At 38.4% G+C, this 16,794-nt stretch overlaps 1 protein-coding gene across 5 annotated transcripts in view; it reads right to left on the bottom strand.

Moving 5' to 3' along the window:
• ERCC6 (ERCC excision repair 6, chromatin remodeling factor) overlaps positions 1-16,794 on the bottom strand; it is a 70,523-nt gene that overhangs the window by 31,273 nt on the left and 22,456 nt on the right. For all 5 annotated transcript variants that reach the window (XM_036828238.1, XM_036828241.1, XM_036828240.1 and 2 more), the window contains exons 6-7: positions 8,852-8,980; positions 3,790-3,948 (exon numbers count right to left, since the gene is read on the bottom strand). In XM_036828238.1, coding sequence (XP_036684133.1) covers positions 3,790-3,948; positions 8,852-8,980 — 288 coding nt within the window. The remainder of the gene's footprint in view (positions 1-3,789; positions 3,949-8,851; positions 8,981-16,794) is intronic.

Here is a 16,794-nt window from a genome sequence, read left to right as displayed (position 1 = left end):
AAACTTTTTTTAAAGGTTGGAAGAAGTTGTATTGAAACGTTAAAAGAGATTATTTCTGAGTTAGGGGATCCTGGGTGATTTTTATTTTCTTGTTACAGTTCAATAAATGATTCCTGAACTTAAAATTTTTTGTAAACTAGAGTAAATCACACAGTACTTGAAATATTAAAAATAATCTGCACAACTGAAAAATACCTTGTAGTTCTAGTAGAAAAACAAGCCACAGCCTAAATGAGGCTTACCCTTATAATACTCCAATGTAACAAAATGCCTCCACCTACTCTAAATCCTCCCAACCTCCAGCTATAGTCACTGCCCCTGCCCCCTCTGCTCCACAGCATGGGCTCAGATTGCAAGAAGCCAGGTGCTGACACTTCCTGAAGAATTCCCAAGCCATGCTCTGCCCCTCCCCAAGGGCAGGGCCCATGCAAGAGCCCCCTCAAGCTCCCTGGGGAGAGCATGACTCTGCCCTGGCCCCTTCCTTGACAATATTCCTTTCTAAAAGGATTAAACGCACCAACTTCTTTATATCCTCCGAGGGGAATTAAAGAGAGTTATCATCAATATGCACTTAGCAGGGATTAGGAAACAACCAATCAAAACCTATCTAAAATATTTAGAAACAAATTCACTTTCAAATAAACATAAATACGTACATATGCTTTTGTAGGTTATAAAGTATTTTTGCTCTTTTTATAACACGCTCTCTGCCAACTGCTACAATGTCATTTAAGGCCAATATTTTATTCTGGCTGAACATCCATCTGGCATTATTATGCCCTTTAATTTCTGCCACTCTGTCTATTAGAAGATTACAGAGGTTTTCACACAGAGTGGGAATCTAGGAGCAGACCTAGATCGTCCCTGAACCACAGAAGGGGCAATCAAACCCATTAACAGTCACTTCAACTGCACCACCCTTTCCCAACCCTCAATCCCGTGAGATGAGTGTAAGAAAAGGCTAAATGTACTAGAGTGATTAGCATCAATTACCAAACTGGCTACAATTCTTTTCATCTCTGATTATCACTGATTACCTAATGAGTTTACAACAAGCCAATGGCTCCAATGGTCAAATATTTCAACCTGCAGGATGGAAATCTGCCATTCGTAGCCTTGAACTTACCAGGAATTACAAAGTAAAAACATTTACCTTTGAAAGTTTATTAACTTTTTCAGGCCATTTATTTGTAACTAGGAATTTCCTAAATGATATCCAAGACTTCAAAGTATTAACTGAAGTTTGAAAGGTAAATAATTTATTTCCTCTCCATCACAAAATTCAGGGGGCCTATCATTATAATATGAATGGCAAAGTGAAAAGAAGGTAGTGTATACAATACAACTGGGAACACAACAACTAGTATAGATGTTTATTAACCACATGTAAATGTAAATATGCTTTTCCCTCTTTTTTAAAAACACACATATAAAACACATTAAAGAAAAAAAAATTAAAAACTTCTTTTACCAGCAAATTCCTTCCTGGTATCCCAGAGACTTCCATGGTTTCAGGGATCGTTGACCTTAAAATTACAACACTAAGACCATCTCAAATTAGGGCCCCAAAATCTACAGCTTGCAAGAGTTCAGAGGAAATGTACATAGCCCATGAAGCAATGCTGGCTCATGCAGAACTTCGTTTGACTATTCATCTGGCTATTTTCTTTCGGACATAAACACAGAGGAGGACTCCGAGTTCATCTAGTTTCAGAGGAGGACATATTACGAAATTGTGAGAAAACTGTCATACAATTTGCTCTGGCACATGCATGTGGAAGGGACCAAGCTCCTCCGTACACCTCTATTCATAAAGAGCTCAGTTGTTTGGCTGATATATAACTGCATTCTGGAAAGCCACTTCTACCAATACTATTTTAATAAAGACGATCTGGGCTATAATCCAACATGCCACACTACTTCATTATGGAAAAGAGGAGCTGCGCATTGATAGTTAATTGATTACAGCTGCTGCTCATTATTAGCCCTCACTTCACTCCTAGTAGGATTGTCATCACTCGAGAGAGCACGTTTTAATTTTTTGACCAAAACTACACTGCAGGGATGACTTTAGGTTTCCTAGGCCCAGCATATTAGATTCCACACAAGTTTCATGGTAATAGGAAGGGAAGAAAAGAGATGGGAGATAAGAAAATCCCAGAAATCATTTAAGGAAAGAAAGACAGTCTTAGAAACTATCCAGGGCAGCTTAGGGCATTCTAGTTAACAAAAACAAAAACAAAACAAAACAAAAAAAAACAAGAGGTGCAGAGCCAAGCCGACCAAAAAGCTTATTTAGAACAGAGAAAGCATTTTTTAAATGGTGAACTAATGACATACATAGATAAGAAAACACTAAATGCCCATTTTCAACTCTGACTTTTCCACTGGGATGGAATGTTTTCACATGAAATGTAATAGAATTCCAATATCTGAAGAAAAAACTCTGCTTCAACACAACTTCCATGTAATAATAACGGAACATTTAGTATTTAAAAATCTCCAAATACATTTTTCCCTTCCTACAGCTATATAAGTATTTCTAAAATATTCTAAAACTTCAAGTACTGCTCCCGGTAAGTGTTGATCTGCTAAATTAATGAAAAGAGTACGGAATAAAAGCAAAGCAATAGACTTTGAAGATTTAAAAAAAAGTTCTTTACTCAATAGTTTACGGTTCGTATCTGGCTCTCCTGTAAACATTTCTCTGACGATGAACCAGCGTGTGGGGCAGTAACTCTCTGCTGTTGCTGCCTGCAGGCACACTGACACTCTTTTAAAGGGATCGCCAAATCACATCTTGTGAGTGCCTGAGGTTTCCAGGACACAAGCACCTGGTAAGTATCTTGCTGGTACTCATTAGGTCAGCCTGTTGGAATCCAAGGAGATCTTGGATCACCTGGGCTCAAGATTAAAGATCCCACATAATTTACCTAGCATTATTTTTACCAATACTGATTGACATAAAAAGTCAATTTACAGCTTAAATACGGAAAAGCTCACTGGATTTCAAGATAAACTATTTCAGTCCTACCACACAGAACAAACGCAGTTTAAATGCTTATTCTTTCAGAATATTAAAGTTTTAATAGTTTATTTAAATTCCTAAAGAGAATAAAGATTACAACCTAAAAATATTTTTGTACCATTTTACAGTCACTTAGGCTTTGGCTTTAGAATTTATATAAAATTATTAAAGACTAGGAGAGGAAGTAGAAAGCATAGTGAGCAGACAAATACGTAGCTTCATTAGAAAAAAAAAAAGCACTATCTATAAAAGCTATCACGCGTAATGATTATAAAGGAAATTCTCCAAAGCTTCAACTTTCCCCATGAATAGACTTTGTACTTACTGTAATGCTCCCCCGGTCTCCTGCCAGAACAAATATTTTAATGTAAAATTTAATAAGTGGAACTAAAGGTATTATGTCTAATTTAAAATTCCATATTGTGTAAACTACTGATATTAACATAATTGAGTTTGTAAACAATCCATTTGTAGAAGCTAACCTTAGACACTGTATTGACCCAAAATATCTAGTGGGGCTCATCTGCAAAATGAAGCATCAATGCCTGGAATTCATTAAAAGTGTTACATGTTTAATTTCTCCTGCCCTACAGCTCCATTGTCTCGTAAAAATTTTCCTTTGATGTCCCCCACTAAAAGAATTAAAGGAATATTGTAATTGAAATGTCATCAATAATTCACAAGACCCTCCTCCACAGCAATACATCTGATGAAATATTAATTGAGCTCCACAGACTGACAGTCTGCAGAGGAGCACTTGCCTGTAATTTGAACCACGAGTCCTGATCTTGCTGTAGCTCAGACCTGCCAAGAAGGCAATTATCTGGATGGTCTTGCCCAATCCCATTTCGTCTCCCAGAATTCCTCCTGCCTGCTGGCAGTGCAATTCCCACAGCCACCTAACACCTGTCTGCTGGTACCTACAACAACAAACACCAACAAGAAAAAGAAAATGGCAAATGGTGGATAATACAGATCATAACAGAAAGTACTCATGAATTAATCATTTAGCGAGGTTCTAGTACCAGTCAGAGAAACATGCCGGATGTGTGTTTTACATGAGTACTATATTTATAAGGTCATACATTTTTGATTACCTAGGCATAAAAATCACAAATTTTTCTTTACAGAACATTAACACATTTCTAATTAAACTGATAGATAGGGTAATTAGGGACTATTTCATTTCTTTTTCAACATTAGAAATAGCTTGGTAAACCAGCATAAACTTATTATCTTTTATTCAATATCCTTCTGGAAAAAACTGCAAATATTTTTAGTTATACAAAGTTCCAATAACTTTTCTATGAAAAGATGCATTAACATTTACTTTTTCCATCTGAACAGCTTCAAAAAGCAGGACAGAGAACACTACAATTTACAGTATACACTGTTGAAAAGTCACTTGGTAATCATATTATCTTTTTACAGGAAAAATTAAATTAAATTTTAAGGCCATAAACAAGTCTGAATAATAGGGCTGCTCACAAAATTAGTACATAACATATGATTCTGTCATATTACTAGCAGATGCGAAAAAAAAAAAACAGTTTAAAGACTCAACAATACAAAAGGTATTTTAATATTTTAAAGTAGAACTTGATTCAGGGACTTTATCATAGACACAAAAAGGTCAGAGCTATTAAAATCTTAAATAAGGAGTACAGGTCAAAGAGCAATAATATATTCCCCTCTAAAAACAAAAAAAGAGTTGGTATTTGCCCTTCTCCATCAATGGTATGTCTAATTCAATAATCTAAAAATGAAGTTAAAAAAGGAATAATGCAAAAAGCATTTTTGAGAGTGAAAGATTTAACACTATGGAATGGTATGAAGATCATATACCAAGTAAAAAAAATCTAAAGCAAAAATCACTTAAAAGACAATGAAAGCTAAAGAATTTTTTTTTTTGAAAGAAAATACCAAGGCTAGTGAGCTGCCCATCTTAAAAGAAGGTGGTTTTGTTGTTGTTTTACTGCCCAAATTTTTTTACTCTTTGGTATGTGATATGTCTACCTAAAATCTCATTGTGGATTTCAGTCCCTGTTAAACTAGTTGTATCTACTCTTCTCTTAGAAAGTATGTCATAATTAACTTTCCCCCAGTATTCTGCAAATCAATTCCAAAAGTTTGACTCTAGCTGTTGCCATTATTATCTATCATATAAGGAAAACTTTGAATGAGAATTTTGCTGCTTAAGTTTGCTAATTATAATATACACACACAGTAGGTACCCTGGACGAGAGGATTTAAAATCCAAACACAGTGAAGTCTACTATGGATAAAAGATCATTTAATTTGGGATGAAGGACAAATTCTATTTAACACGTGGTATATAATCAGAAAATAAAGGCTGCCAACCATTTACGGGGCCTGCTGCTGGGGAGGCACCTGGCCAGGTGAGGTTTGGATACAACCTCACAACCAGCCCACACAAAGAGGATCAGCCCATTTTATAGTTAGGAAATGAAGGCACAGAGAGGTTAAGTAACTTGCTAAAGGTCACACTGCTAGGAAAAAAATGAGCAAGTCAGAACTGAAATCCAGAACCTCTGATTCCAAAGCGATTCCACTTTGGAGATAATCTTGACCAGCAGTTCTCAACCAGGAATGGGGGTAAATGGGGGGTAAAGAGGGTATTTTGCTCCCTAGGGGACACTGGACAATACCTAGAGACATTTTTGGTTGTTACAACTGGGAAAGTGCAAATGTAATCTAGTGGGTAGAGGCCAGAGATGCTGCTAAACATCCTACAATGCACAGAACAGTCCCTACAACAAAGAATTATTCAGCCCAAAATGTCAGCTGTGTTGAGAATGAAAAATCCTCATCTAAAAATAAAAGTTGGTCATGAACTACTTACATTGGACTAATCTCAGCTATGGAAAAAGATGTAGTCCAAAAAGCTCCCAAAAAAACTGATGTTCGTTCAGAATCACTAAATTCCAGTCAATCAGCCTCCTTTTACTGAGGTACAGAACAATTATGGGACCAGCTCCTCCGGACAGAGTAGGGGCCAAAATCTCCCAGTGGCCATTCCAGTGTTTTCCCATTATACAACACTGCCTCCACCCAACACAGGTCCAACCCCTCTCTCTCTTTGGGGCCAATTAACTTAAGGAATCAAGAGAGGGACAATCGAGAAATCATCAAAGGATAAAAAATGGTGACCAGCATGGTATCCCAGAGGGAGTTAGGACATCTGGATTCTAGGTGACCCACGAGAGGCAGAGACACTGTGCTAGATGTTTCCTCATCTACAGATGTAATTTCCAAGGGCGTTCAAACAGTGTATGATTGTGCATATAAGATGATGAACAACACTAAAGAAATGACTTCAGGAAAAATATCTACCAGGCAGCCCTGTAAGTCACATCACTACATGGAAATCCCCAACCACAGCTGGGGACGTTGTACAAAGATGGTGAAGAGCGGCTCTCTCTTTCCATGAAGGCCCTCAGGCTGCACAAGCACACTGATTGGTAGGCATGTATCACTGGATGAGGAGTTAGGGGGTCTGGGTTCTGGTTCTAGCAGTGTCACTAACTGACTCAGGTTTTGTTGCTTTAATTTCCTAATAATAAACACTGTAAAACAATTACATACTTTAAATGAAAGCAGGCTACGGAATTCAGTTTTCAGAACCTTTGAAGACATAAAAATTACTCTTTAGGAAAAGTTAAAAGATTTTTACAAACTACTGTATAAGAGTAAAGAAATTACTGTACTCTGCTTCCCCCATGAGACTGAAGCATCACAAAATAACCACAGATAATTGGTATATCTTGGCATTTGTCACATTAACCCAAGATTGCATTTACTAGTGTGGCTAAAAGTAAAGTTGAAAGACTGAATTTTGTCATCTGATTGCTAAATCACAGAGTCAAATACATTTTCCGGGCAAACTTTCAAAACAGAATTTTAAAAGTTAACCATGATCTTGCAGAAAACAGCAAACAGTTAAATAGATAACTGTACCTGCTGACTCCCTTGCGTACAAATATACCCTGTTAATTTAATTCCACAGAGTGCGGTAAGTACAGTAAAAATAGATCTACAGCTTTAAATTAAATTGGCCTGGCTAAAACCTAATCATAAAAGAAAAATGGAGACTCTACCAATCCTATTACTTTTATTTCATGTAGCAGAATAAAAGAAACAGAAGTTTCATAACATTTATGAAGTATTTAAAATCCTGTTTTTGAGAGATGAAAAATGAAAACAACAAAATACTTTCCAGGAATGTGCAATTAAGACAAATTTTTTTTAAAAAACGTGCATTTACGTTAACTACAATAGGGTTAATAGTCAATACACTAAATCCTATATACTCCTACTAAGCCAAGTTTGGTTCTATTAACTGTGAAATTCCTTTGCTAGAAAATACCACATTTATACAAAAATGCACATTCAACTTGATTCTTGAGGATATTTGCCAAATCACTTAATACTCATGTAGAAGTATCCTGTCTTTGTTAAACCAATTTAATCTATAATCTGGGTATTCCTTTTGCTAATATAACAGTGATACTATTTGGCGTGTTTCTTAATAAGCAATCACTTTAGAGAAGATGAAAAGAGTTGCCAATAAACATTATCTTTATTTACCTTTCCATAGTTAAATTTTCATTTGGGAGAAGCAATAAACACAGTAGCCACCTCCCCAGGCTATAAAACATCTACAAAAATTACTAGAGATTCAGGTTTGAACTTCTTTACAGTTCTTCTGTCCAGTATGGTAACCCAACCAAGATAGTTCACATATTTAGGATTCAGCCATCCTATTATGTTTAGCGGGATAAAATAACCACTCCCTTTGTCCCCTCCAACCCAGGAGAAAAATTAAAACTATAATAAAAGCTCTTCGAGAGGAAATATAAAAAGCATGCTCTTTTTAAGGAGACATCTTGCACAAGGTTAGGGCATGGCTGACAGCTGAATCTATGAAGGAGATTAAACATAACCGTCTCAAAGAAAGAAGTTTACATCCTGCACCCAACTACCAAGTGATGATACAAGAGACAGAAAGAAGCTATTTAATGTTTTAACTTCCTATATGCATCGAGGAAGCCTTCCTAAAGCACCTTGTTTAGTAAATCCCAGGAGGACTGAGATTGAAAACGTGGCTCAGTATTTACATTCATCACGGAGACTCGCCTGGACCTTATAGGCTATAGGCACGCATCTATCACAGGGCATCCAGTTATCTGCAACCCTGGGCCACTTCACATATGAAACATAGTCAGTTTCAAATAGCAACTCAACCCTGAAGGTGTTTGCCTACATCTTCTCTTTTGATATCAGAATAACATCTACAGGAAATATTTAGATACACATTTGGTCAGCTCAAAAGTATTATGCCCTTAGGTACAGTATAGGACACTCAGAAAAATAATCTCTACACAGTTTTTTATTTCAATATAGAAGTAAAAACCTCCCCAATATTGATTTTAATAAGCAACTCTTCTTAATTAATCTGATTTAGAAGTTAGAGGTTTGGCCCCTTAAAATTGCTAAGAACAGCAACAAAAAAAGAACTCGATGTAGATAGCTTTTAAATGTGTAGCTTTTAGTCTGCTCAGACAGGTCCACATAGATTCATCAGTTTATAAACATACCCAATGCGCACTTTAGTCAATTTATTACCATCTAATTTTAATGAACAGCATGTGGCTAAAATTTCATTTGACAGTATCTGTGTTTGCAATAAATTGTTGCAAGTACCTTAAGGGCCCACAGGTAAGTACTATGTAGTTCCTAAAATATTAATTTGTACACAATGGCTTGATGACAGATGTAAAGGAAGGAACACATGGCACATACTTAAAAAGCTTTTTGAAAAGAAAACCCGGCACTTTAAAACCTTCGTCAAATTCGGCATCACTTTCCTCAGAATCATCTTCAAGCCTCAAACTCTTCTCTTTGTCCCGCAGTCTCAGTTTATTCCATCTCCTACCGTGAAAACAAAAATCATATTTCCATTATTTTGGTTCCAAACCAGGTTAAAATAGATAGTTCTAAGTAATACATAGGAAAAAACAGACAAAATAAAACAGTCTGTTAGCTTTCCGCTGCCATCATTACCCAAAACACTGATATTCAAAGGAAAAAAAAAAAAAACCAACTGATTCTCTTTTCCTTCCTCCTCAATTCAATTCTCATTTGAATTATTATAGCTGCTCTAGAAATATTCCTGTAAGGTCTCATTTCATTATCAAAACTACTTGCTCCTCTCCTGGCATACCCTAAAGGGAAAATTTCTCTGCTAGTTCCTAAGATATATGAACTTAATTCTAGAAAAGAGTCAGTGAAATTTTCAATATAACTAAATTTATAGATACTAAACGTCATAGCTCCAAAATGACAACGTTAAGAAAAAATAAATTTTATTTATAATTACTATTTCTGTGCTAAAGATATGATGGTCATAGCATAAAACAGCACAACATCTTGAACATAAAGCAAATTTTTGGTCAAAATTACTATATATCAGATTCACATATTGATTACTTAATTAGGGGGAGGCATCAACAATATAAAGTACTGATAATTATACCACTGAGAAAAAAATGTGTCCACTAAATATAACCTGAGTTATAAATTTAGTTATATGCCGCTTTTCAGATATGAAATAAGATGAACATTTATATTTCAGAAGGGTGACAGCATGTATGCATAACAAAAGAAACGTCTAAAGATCTGAAAGTATTAGCAATACAGCAAGGCTGTTGGGAAGGTGCAACCATTTAGCCAGGCTAATTTTGCACCTATATAACTATAATGGACACTGGGGTCACAAGTGGGGAAAAAAAAAGTCAACAGCCTCATATTCTAGTCACTTCCATAATGAAAGGATGGCTTTTTTCAGTATGCATGCAACTGACACTGTGAATTTCACAAAACGGTGGAAATGAAATAAAACAATAACACAGATAAATGCCTTCCAAGTAGAAAGCTCACAGGAAGGGAATGAGAACAGCAACACAATAAGAAGGCATTTCTCTGCCACTGACTACGCAGGAGTAATAGAGAAAGTGTGAGGGAAGGTAAAGGAGAACATGGAAGGATAATACTGCACACGCTGCCCAGTTGGAGGAATGGTATGTTTTCCAGCACCAACTACCAAATTAGCACAGAGGCCAAACACAGCCCCGTGCACTAGATGCTGGAGGACCTTTAAAGCACGTCCTCCGATAAATTCTGGTCTTGTTGAAAATTTCAGCTCTTCAGAGTAAGGAAAGGAAGGGCTAGCTGAGGATCAGTAAGGAAGAATTGGTTGGTGATTTGAAACTGCTTCGCAGGGCACTAAGAGAACCTATAAATAAGCAGTGCTGGTGACTTCCAGAGAACAGCCAACGAAAGAGACAGTATATGGCCAAGTCTAAGGAAACAGCTATCACATAACCATAAGATTTAATATGTGACAGTCTTTTTATGGGAAAAATTTAATGGCCTTTTTGTGCTTAACTTCTAAAGGTGATCTCTTTCTCCCTTTTATTTGTATTTTTCTTCCTTAAAATCACCATGCAATTGATGAAATGAAGTACCTCTAAGTGGCTATAATAGTCTCTGCTACTCTTCTGAGTTTCACATTATCTACAAATTTAGGTAAGTGCAGTGGTATACCATAGTGGTTCTCAACAGGGGGCAATCTGGCCATCCTCCAAGGGCAACCCCCTCACCCCCACCCCAGGGTAACTTGACAATGTCTGGAGACATAACTGGTTGTTACAACTGCTGGGGGGAGGGGAGAAACACTACTAGCATCTAGCAGGTAGAGGCCAGGATGCTGCTAAACATCCTACAACATCCAAGACAGTCCTCCACAAGAAAATGCTATCTGGTCTCAAACATCAAGAGTGTCAAAGTTGAGAAACCCTGGTATAAAGGTAACCCTTACCATTGGAACTTAGAAACCAAAATGATGTATAAACATTTTCCTAATGTATATATCTGAATTCCTGTTTCTCACTATCTGAAATTTAGCAAGCAGGCAATTTCAGATAATGAGACAGTCCTCAGTACCCAAATTCTTACTATCAGAGCTCAGAACCAAACACCTGCATATTAAAAGATAATTGTTTTCAGCGAATTTGTGGATAATACAAATTTTGTGGAAGAAATCACAAAACCTATCACAGCCACTTAAGAATACTTCATTGTGCAACTACTCAAAAATAATTTTACAGGACGAAAAAGAAAAACAGAAGATCCTGGCTTAGCAAGTTTGACACAACGAGGTCGTGAAATATCTTGCATACAAGAGTACCACACATTATCCTTCATTGATAAATGATAGCTATTGCCTTAGACTTAGCCAGTTAGTCTTTGTGGCTGTTAAACTTCCCACCGCATCACTCTGTTTCAACAGATTTTCAGCTTCCTCCTCCTCCCTCCCTTCTAAAACATACAGGCATCATGTCGCCACAGAACACACAGCACCTAGGAAACCACATAAGCCACTACAGAAATGACTGCATTCCAGTGCCTTCCGCTTTGTAAAGAAAGATGAAAAGAGACAAATGTTTATTCAGTTTGGCTAACAGATGACTAAAGGTGGTGGGGAAAAATCATTATTGCCTACAAGTATTTGTATCATTGTAAAGACAAATCGCCCCAGTAGAATCATATACACATATTAAAGACAGAGAGTACCAGGGTTATAAAACCACATGCATGTGTGGCTCAGGCTAAGAGATTCTCCTGGTATATAAAGCAGTAATTCCTCATGTGGTTTACAGCCATGAGACCTGACCGTCTAACCCGCGCACGCTGAAGCAGGGCAGCACCAAGCGCTGGTCGACAAGAAGTACCACGTGGCACACTAGGGGGGTGGAGGAGGGCCAGATTCACCTGAACTCTGAGAGAAACAGACGCCTTTCCCATCCCAGATGCTACCAGGGTCTAAAACTGCCCTCTTTAGTGTGCTTAACTCGCTGGTCCTACAGCCTGGCAGGCCAAGTGACCTGTCCAGCCAGCAGGTGTAAAGGGGGATGAATAAAGCGGGTCTGACATATGCAATGAGCACGGGCCCAAACCCTCAGACTCAGACAGTCTAGAATCAAATTCTACTGCCATGTATTAGCACTTCAGCCCTCAGCAAGCAACTTAACCTCTTTAGCATCTAAGTTTCCTCGACCCTGAGATGGGGGAACAGCGGCATCTACTTCACTGGATTTAGGGGAGAATTAAATGAGGTGCCACATATAAAGCACTTAGCACGAGCCTAGAATATAATAGGTGCTTAATGAATTACTATGTTATTATATATAATCATATCTACTTAATGAAATCCTCACACAACCCTGAGTGAACTATAATGTTCACTTACAGAGGAAGAAACAGAGGCAATGTACAGTCCAATACAATCTGCATGTGATAACGCAACGCACCACAAATGCTTGACAGAACTCCTGAACGTGTATATTTGCACAAAAACTATGACAGTCTGTCAAATGGATGTTCAGTAAATGACTGTGAATAGCATGATCACCATGAGTAAAGACACCTAGTCATCAGAAGGTACCTGCTGGAATATCTCAATTTGAAAGTTCTAGAACAGATCTGTAAACAGTTAATTGTCATGAAGTATGGCCACGTTTAATACAACGGTAACAAAAAGATAACTACAGAATGACCTAAAACTGGTTGGGGGCAGGTCAAAATTAAGATCTGGACCCCAGTGATCTGAAATCTTAAAAATCTGAAATGGCCTCGAAATGTCTAAATCCTGTTGTTTCGACAAATAAGCTAGATAACAGATTTTAAAAGTGGGGGGGAGGGTAAGTAGTCCAATATTTACATTTTTGGAAAAGAAATAGCTTTTTCACGTTTTCTTTCCTCTCGTTTTAAAAGAGCCACACATGTAAGAGTCACAGCTGCAGCCGCATACAAGCAAGCGGGCCTGGTGTTCTCTGGCAGGGTTTCCAACTCCCCGCACGACCGCCGTAGTCAGCCCGCCGCCGACTCCACTGGCAGCTACTCAGAAGAGAACCCGGTAATAAACATAAACTTACAACTCCAATCAGATGCAGGCAGGGCAAATGCTCCTTGGCTTCGCCACACTCACGCAGGAATGAGAAATCAGCCCAGGCTGTGGGACCTGGGGCTGATACGGCAATAACGATCTGTCAGAAGCAACTCGGACCCAGGGCCAGATTGCTAGCAACGCCGCACAGTCAGCTGAACTGCACCAGAAACATACGCCCTTCAGTTGTAACCTACTGGCACGCCTTGTCGATGGAACCCTTAGGATACACCTGAGAAGTTAATTTATTTTCGAAGGAGAATTTCCAGCATTTCAAGGATGTTCAAAATGCCGGGGCAGAAAAACACAGCTAGCTGCCCCTGGGCTGAACTTCAGAGCCTCCTCTCTGCGCACGTGCATGCCCTGTACTGCCCCCAACCTCCCTCCCCCACACACCTGGGGACCCTTCAGAGCTCCGCCCGAGTAGCACCTCTGGAAGAAGTCGTCCCTGACCGGCCAGTTAGGCGTCCCATCCTCCAGGTAGGTGCCTTCCCAACACCACGGTACCTGGGCACACCTGACGTCTCCACTAGAACACTAGCATCTACCAGAGTGTTAGCATCTTTTGAAATCCGTATCTGTCTCCCCCATTAGGCTGGGAGCCACTTGAGGTCAGAGACTGTCTCAGTCATTTTCGTATCTTTAGAGACTAGTATAATGCCCACCTCACAAGACGCTCAATAAATGCCGAGGGAATGAATGAACGAGGTTCTGAATTGGGCTAGGGATGAGGAAGACACCAGGGGTAGAGAAGCATGGCTTGAAAACGGTCAATGTGGGTACCTCAGAAATGGGTTCAAGAAACGTCCCGTTCTACCTCCTTTTTGGCCTACCTCCTGCTGCATTTCCTACCCCTTCTACATACGTGACTTTAAAGTACTTCTCCGAGCTGTAGCCACTGCCTAAACGTGGCTGGGCCCACTGCAAAGAATGAGGCCTGGCAAAGGGTGACTGCAAAGCCAGGTGTTTAATTTAGAATTTTATAAGGAGGAAAAAAAAGGAGAGGAGGGTAAGCTCATTAGGTTGAATGACAAAAATTTTGTAAGTTATTTTCAAGCCCTGATGTCTGTTTTTGGGGGTTTCCCAGGGGATTCACTTTGCAACAAGACTGGTTTTTGCACACCAGCTGACTGGAAGAAATCAGGAGTCCTCAGTTTGGGTCCAAGCCTCCCTAGGACCAGGTGGGAAAGGCTGAGCAAAAGGTTCAACTTTTTATGAAAGACTTCATCTTCTAGCAGAGGAAAAAAGAAGTTTAACTAGCCTTATATTTACATTACTAGAAAGGAAATGATGTTTCTAGTGTTCCCACTTTCATCTTTTTCTTTAATCCATACATATAACAGCACAGCTGCAACCAAATAAAACGAGGTGAGTGTGTTATTCACTGGGAGGTTTTCTAACTCCTATAGTCCCTCAGACTCCAGGGGCAGCCATTAGAGCAGAACCCAGCAAAAAACACAGATTTCAGATACCCACTGAGAAGGGAAAACCAGATGCAGGTCCATAACTAGTAAGGGGAGGTCTGAACTTTAGAAACATCATTTAACTTTAGAAACATCATTTAACCACTGCATTTGTCCCCTCGACCACACAGTCGAGGAGAGCCAAATAATAGGTCCTTATAGGACTAAATGAGATAATATGTATACTATACCCTTTGGAAACTATTTTTTAATACTACATACATGTTAGATACTATAATTATTGGCAGGAGATCACACAAAAAAGTAACTGAGAAATTTTAGTTAATTGTAGGTTAAATGTGAATAAATAGTAACAAATGTCAAGACACTTGGAATCGCAATCTTGGGCAGGCAGGAGTTAAGTGCAGCCCCCAAGTCTAGAAGGCCATCATGCTACTGCACCTGTACTATCAGCCAAGATCAAGATTATCACGGTCACTCTAGGCACAATGTCCTACACACCTAGTACAGCAAGGAATGTGGAAACTAAGCCTTAAAAGGCACAAGAGAAGCATCTGGAACACTGACCTCAGAACAGAGAAAACTGTGAGGAACCAAAGTGTAATCTTGACTTATCCACACTCAGAACCAATAAGCAGGCTGTGAGGTTGGAAGAATGCCCCCTGGGCAGATGTCTAGTGACCCCTAGTATGTTCAAAGGAGAAATAATTTTTTATTTCTCCCCAAACAATTACTGATAACGTACTTATAGTCATACAGATATTTTATCACTAAGTGGACCTTAATCATACTAATAAAAAATGTATGAGAGGTAAGAAAAGCCTAGCATCAAACAAAACTAAGTTTATAACAGCTAATGAGTTGCCTATGCATATTACATACAATTGTTAAAGTGCTTTTTACCTTGGAAGAACGTCACATCTTCATACATATCAATATTTATATAAGCTCTTCCTCATGATTCTCACAGACCCTCTTACTGGCTTGATGGAATCTTTATAGTAAATGTTTTACCTAGTGGGCATGCAAATAACAAGAGTAGCTAATATTTGTTGAGTGTCTGACATTTGCCAAATATCTTAGATGTATTACCTTTTGTAATTCTCATATCACCCTTGAAGAAGGTACTGCTAAGATCCCCATATACAAATGGGGAAATATACAAGACCTCATAGTTATTAGGGGCGACTGTGGCATTCTGACGCCATGGCCTGTGATTTCTACCCCTTATGCCATATATTACCTCCTTAAGTAACACTGGCTAGCTCTGGACAAGCTGTGTTTTGAAATTATATATACATACATACTATGTAAACATTTTTTAAATTTAGAGGCAGAAAACAAACTCTAAGTAATAATAACAACTAATAGCTACCGATGCTCACTGTGTGCTGGGCACTGTTTTAAGTATTTATACGTATTCAATAAGTTAATCCTTACAACCCTATGAGACAGGTACTATTCTTAATCCCTTTTTCACAATTAAAGAAAGGTAGGCAGGGACAGGTAAAGCAGCCTGATCAAGATCACCAATGTGAAGATTCTAACCCGGAGTCTGTGCCCCTAACTCTTGCATAATCTTGCCTCTCAAAAAGTGTTTTCAAACTTCTGAAATTCACCCCTTTTCTCATAGCACCAGCCAAAAGGTCAATAATCACCTCTTTAAATGCTACACAACGAAAACAACTGTACAAGAGCAAATCAAATTCTAAAACTTCAATTCAAATTTGTCTCAAAAAACATCAGTGCTATAAGTTTGAGGAGAGGAAAGACGGCCTTCGTTTTTGTACGATAACATGATTCCTTCCCCACCTCGCTACTGTGCAGAGTGGGTCAAAACTGGTCAGGGTTGACACCTGCCAACTTTTCCAAGTAACAGTAAAATCAGCTTAGTAATTCTTTTGACTACAGGTAATCTGGGCTGAACAAACACGTTAAGATACACTTAATACCAGACAAACTGATATACAGGCATACCTTGGAGATATCACAGGTTCAGTTCCAGATCACCGCAACAAAGCAAATATTGCAATAAAGCTAGTCACATGAATTTTGTGGTTTCTCAGTACATATAAAAGTTGTGTTTACACTATACTGTAGTCTATTAAGTGTGCGACAGCATTATGTCTAAAAGAACAATGTACAGACCTTAATTAAAAGATGGTTAGCCAAAAAAACGCTAACCACCATCTGAGCCTTCAGTGAGTCACAGCAGTAACGTCAAAGATCACTGATCACAGATCACCATAACAAATATAATAATGAAAAAGTCTGAACTACTGTGAGAATTACAAATGTGACACAGAGATATGAAG

This window comes from Balaenoptera musculus, chromosome 16 (assembly GCF_009873245.2).
Source record: "Balaenoptera musculus isolate JJ_BM4_2016_0621 chromosome 16, mBalMus1.pri.v3, whole genome shotgun sequence".
Taxonomy (NCBI): Eukaryota; Metazoa; Chordata; class Mammalia; order Artiodactyla; family Balaenopteridae; genus Balaenoptera; species Balaenoptera musculus.
Note: the sequence above shows the minus strand (reverse complement) of the source record. Positions and strands in the feature narration are given on the sequence as shown.